Below are 4,735 nucleotides of genomic sequence, written 5' to 3' on the forward strand. Positions count from 1 at the left end.
CAAAAAGAGTTGTTTTTTTAATACAACATCAATTTGCATGCATAGTATCTTCTCAGAGCCGTGAAGTGTCTAAGCTGGCACGTCTCGCGATTACGGGCTTGAATGTAGGCATCCGAATACTAAAACAAAGATAATGGGAATGGGAGATGAAAGGGTATAGAAAAGTCTCGTGGGGTCAAATCTCATCCTTGATTGCCAGCTGAAAGCCGCAAAGCACGCTTACATAAACCCCCCCTCGATGTTGTTCTTCTCACTGCCACTGTCATTTATTTCTATTCGAGACATTATCAAAATCAATTTTTTTCCAAATTTTTTGTACGAAATAGAACTACAGAACTTCATTTTTCCCACCTGCTACCTCCATGGCCAGACAGCAACAACGGTACCGAGGCGTCCGGCAGCGGCATTGGGGATCCTGGGTGTCCGAAATTCGCCACCCTTTACTGTAAGCTCCATGTTGTCTTCATGTATTTGTGGACTAACTTCTAGTTTTTTCTGTCTGTGGGGATGTATCCAAGAAATTCAGATGATGGCATAGTGCATTAATGAAATTTCAGCTTTAATTTTAAAAGTACTGAACTTCCCATCAATTCAAGTTTCTGGTTCATTGTTTCTTGAAACGAACAAGTTCGTTCTGTTGCTTGGAGTTAACGGGCGTGATAGTCCTCTCGCAAAACTCAAATGTAGACTTTGGTTTTGTTCTGATATAGTTTTTATGTAAAATTTTGTTTTGTCAACGGCTATACTGACAACTTCTTTTATCTTGTCCATTCAGAAAGACAAGAATATGGCTAGGCACATTCGAGACAGCAGAGGATGCGGCCAAGGCATACGACGAGGCTGCACGTATCATGTCCGGGCCTAGAGCGCGCACAAACTTCTCCCACAACCCGAACGAGCCCCGGTCATCGTCCGCGAAGCTTCTTTCGCCAACACTAATGGCTAAGCTACATAAATGCCACACGGCTTCACTCAAAATGGTCAAGAAACCAGTTGTTAATAAGCTAAACGAAGCAGAACATTTTCCATGTTTTGACAGTGGGAATGCCATCGATTTAAACAATGATCAAAAGTGTGTTAATAATTCTGAAATCCCAGTTGGAGATCATGCCCAAAAATTCGAATCTCTTGAAGATGATCACATTGAGCAGATGATTCAGGAGCTACTTGATTATGGTTCAATTGAGCTTTGTACTGCTATGGGAAATTCAACGATGTAGTGGAGAGATTGTAGTATTGTAGTATTGTCCACACCCACCCCCCTTTCACTCGAGTCTGTTTCTTGCTCCTGCTATATTTTGACAAATATTCTATCATCAACTAGTCATTGTAAAACGAATAAATTTTTATTAAAACATTATACAAAGTCTTGAAATTTTAAAAATATTATCTAAAAATCCTTATCCTATAATGAACTTATTTTATGATATTTTTTTTTCATTCTTTAGTTCGTAAAAACGCACATATTAATAAATAATTAGAAATTTGTCATAGACAAAAACTTATGTGAGACGGTCTCACGGGTCGTATTTTATGAGACATATATCTTATTTGGATCATCCATGAAAAAATATTAATTTTTATGTTAAGAGTATTACTTTTTATTGTGAATATCGGTATGGCTGATCACCCGTCTCACAAATAAATATTCGTAAGACCATCTCACTACTTTTTGTCTCATATGCTGTATTAAATGTAGCCTGAGATTCCGTGGGTGTTTCTTGGCCTCCATAAGCATTTAATGCTTTTGGAAAAATATTTTTCCACTCCATGTTAGTCTTAAAGGTTGATACTTGATATATTTTTCATGTGGCTCGTTTTTTAAAATAGATAGATATGGGTCAAAATTTAATAGTTTATGCCTATTTAAAATAAGCAATTGGAATATTGAAATCTGATCATAACATTCTTATATCACAAAATACCGTTAGATGATATCATAGGTCTCTTATGATACAGTCTCACACATCTATCTATGTGATACGGGTCAACCCGATTCATACCTAGAATGAAAAATAATATTTTTGACGTAAAAATAATATTTTTTATGGGTTGAGTCGTGTAAAAGATATGTATCATGAACTGAGTTAAAGAATGTTTTTGGGTGAGGTTGGGAAAAATAGGACTCATAATTGATGTTCATTAAGGACAAACAGAGTTCAGAATTTTAAACCAGATAACAGCTGCTGCACACTACTATAGAATTGGAGTCATACTGTTGATTTAAAGTTCTGCTTTTTTGTTGTCTTTTTGAACCAATTTTTTAAAAAATAGTAAATAAATTGTGTTATTGTAATTAGGGACAGTGCCCAATCTCTTGGTTTGATACTGTCCAAAAACATTTCAACATAAAAGTCTCCGCGCATTCATTCCCAAAATTACCACTCCAATAAAGATTTTCAAAATGAATGTGTACACTTCGTTTCATTTTCCCGATTGGATAAAGTTGTCTTTCATAGTTGTTTTTTTATGTGTTGATTGGTGAAAATTACTGAGAAAATTTCACATCCAAAAAATCAAAATGATCCCACATTTTTTCCATGTCTTGTGACATCCCAATTTTCATATAAAAGTTAAAAGTATGAACCATGTAATACGATATCACAAATCCATATCCATGAGATGAGTCGATCCGATCTATACTTGCAGCGTAGAATAATATTACTTTTGACACAAAATTTAATAATATTTTTCATGAGTCGGATCAGAAATTCATTTCACAAAATTGACCATCGATACGTGTAATGATTGCTTTCCTAATACATGAATGTTTTCAACAAGAATCCCTATCAATCCTCTTGCAGAGACATCACCAATACATAATTTGGGGAGGGTACAAAACCATGTTACTTGCATACTTTGAATGCAATATTTCACTTGTCCACAACAAAAACTTTCAATCTAAAATGGGCCCATTTCCCACGACTGCCTTCACATGCCTTCCATCAACTTACATGCATTTTCTCCGCTCCTCAATTTCAGTGTATGGAGGATGAATATATACAGGTTCAAGTATAAATCTTGAGTAGACTTGATTTAAACATTTTCCAAATATATCATCTATATTCGTCTAAAAAAAATACTTTGCACATCTTCTATTTGGTTTTTCTGATGTTAACAAAGATAGTTATGTCGACACTCATGTTCTAAAAAGCGTTATCTAGGACAGCCTAGGCGCTTGGTGGTCGTACACTGTCCCGATTTTCAGAAAGACGATGTATCTGAGTGTATTTATAGTGTAAAAGTTTCAAAATTATTAGCCACCATATTTGAGAATACAAGTTATCATGATTCCTTCACTATTACAAGCCATAATATATATAATAAATATAAGAATAAATGAAGACTTAGTCTAATCTTTAAGAGTAGATCTCTTGTGAGACGCTCTCACGAATCTTTATCTGTGAGACGGACTAACCATACCGATATTCACAATAAAAAATAATAATTTTTCATAGATGACCCAAATAAGATACTTGTCTCACAAAATACGACCTGTGAGACCGTCTCACACAAGTTTTTGTCAATCTTTAATCCAATTTCTATTCCATCTTTGATTGTCCATTAGAAAGCGTGTTGCTAATGACCATCAATCAACGTCCTAATCATGCTTAACAACTTATAATTCTCTGGCAAATTTGATGGATCCAAAGTCCATTAAGTTGATGATATGAGCGTCACAATTAGTTGGTCAATGCCATGCCCCATCATCTATATATTTCAAGAGTTTCATCATATGAGAAAATTTTAAGCATAAATCGACCCGATTGGAGTTCAAATAAGTTAAATTTGAATCATGTTCATTGCATAAAGTAGAGGTAATCACTTGTATTCAAACAAGAATAGCAATTTTCGTAGTACTTTTTTTTTTCCCACGCTCAATTATTAGTTCTTGTTAATTTTCCACAAGTTTTGAGTGTAATGAGAGTGGTTCATGCATGTGGTTGTATTTCTATATTGGGCCGAAGTTTTACTATCTGGTGTATGTGTTCTTCTGATTTAAGTTTATGGCAAAATAGTGAATGCATTTAATGCATATGGCTGAAGTTGCTGAATAATTGGCACACGTTGTGTGAACAAGTTGGAAAAGTTTGAAACGAAAGTTTTTTGTTCAGACGAGGAATTGCATCTATAAATAGATGCATTCCTTCATCAGTTGGAGTATCCTATTCTCAAGCTTCCTCTTGAGTTTTCTTATTCCTCCAATTAGTTCTATAATACTGTGAGGTGTTTGTTCTCCTGTATTAAGAGAGTGTGTGTTCTATTTTGAAACACAATGAGTGAGTTGTACACCACAAAATATTATAGTGAAATTCTTTTCATTTTGCCCGTGGTTTTAACCCTAATAATTTTTAGGGATTTTCCACGTAAATCTTGGTGTCCAGTTTATTCTTTATTTTCGAGTTTATTATCACAAATTAGTGCACTTGGGACCAACAATATTGTGTTATACTTTAAGGAAGCGTAAGAATGGTTGGTCAAGAGACTCTCTCTCACACGCCGGTGTAAGGGTACAGATCAAGGGTTTGAATTGGAAAAGGCTTGACTTGTATACAAGCATACGAGCGCGCCTTTTCGTATGGAGGCTATTAGATGTGCCAAGCTAGAAAGTTCAGGTACAATTTCGTTCATCAGTGTGGTGTTTTGTGCAACATCACTATAGGTTTGTCTGTTGTATCCTCGAAAGAGTCGTGCGACTATATCCTCAAAGCACATACCAGAGAGTACACTACAG

At 35.2% G+C, this 4,735-nt stretch overlaps 1 protein-coding gene across 1 annotated transcript; it reads left to right on the forward strand.

Moving 5' to 3' along the window:
• The first annotated feature begins 239 nt into the window (after positions 1 to 239).
• Positions 240 to 1,228, forward strand: LOC142520905 (ethylene-responsive transcription factor ERF003-like). The gene is made up of 2 exons (XM_075624062.1): positions 240 to 445; positions 776 to 1,228. The coding sequence occupies exons 1-2, from the start codon at positions 363 to 365 to the stop codon at positions 1,218 to 1,220; spliced, it is 528 nt and encodes a 175-aa protein (XP_075480177.1). The 5' UTR covers positions 240 to 362; the 3' UTR covers positions 1,221 to 1,228.
• Positions 1,229 to 4,735: the final 3,507 nt, after the last annotated feature.

Source organism: Primulina tabacum, chromosome 12, assembly GCF_025594145.1.
Source record: "Primulina tabacum isolate GXHZ01 chromosome 12, ASM2559414v2, whole genome shotgun sequence".
In the NCBI taxonomy this organism is placed as follows: Eukaryota; Viridiplantae; Streptophyta; class Magnoliopsida; order Lamiales; family Gesneriaceae; genus Primulina; species Primulina tabacum.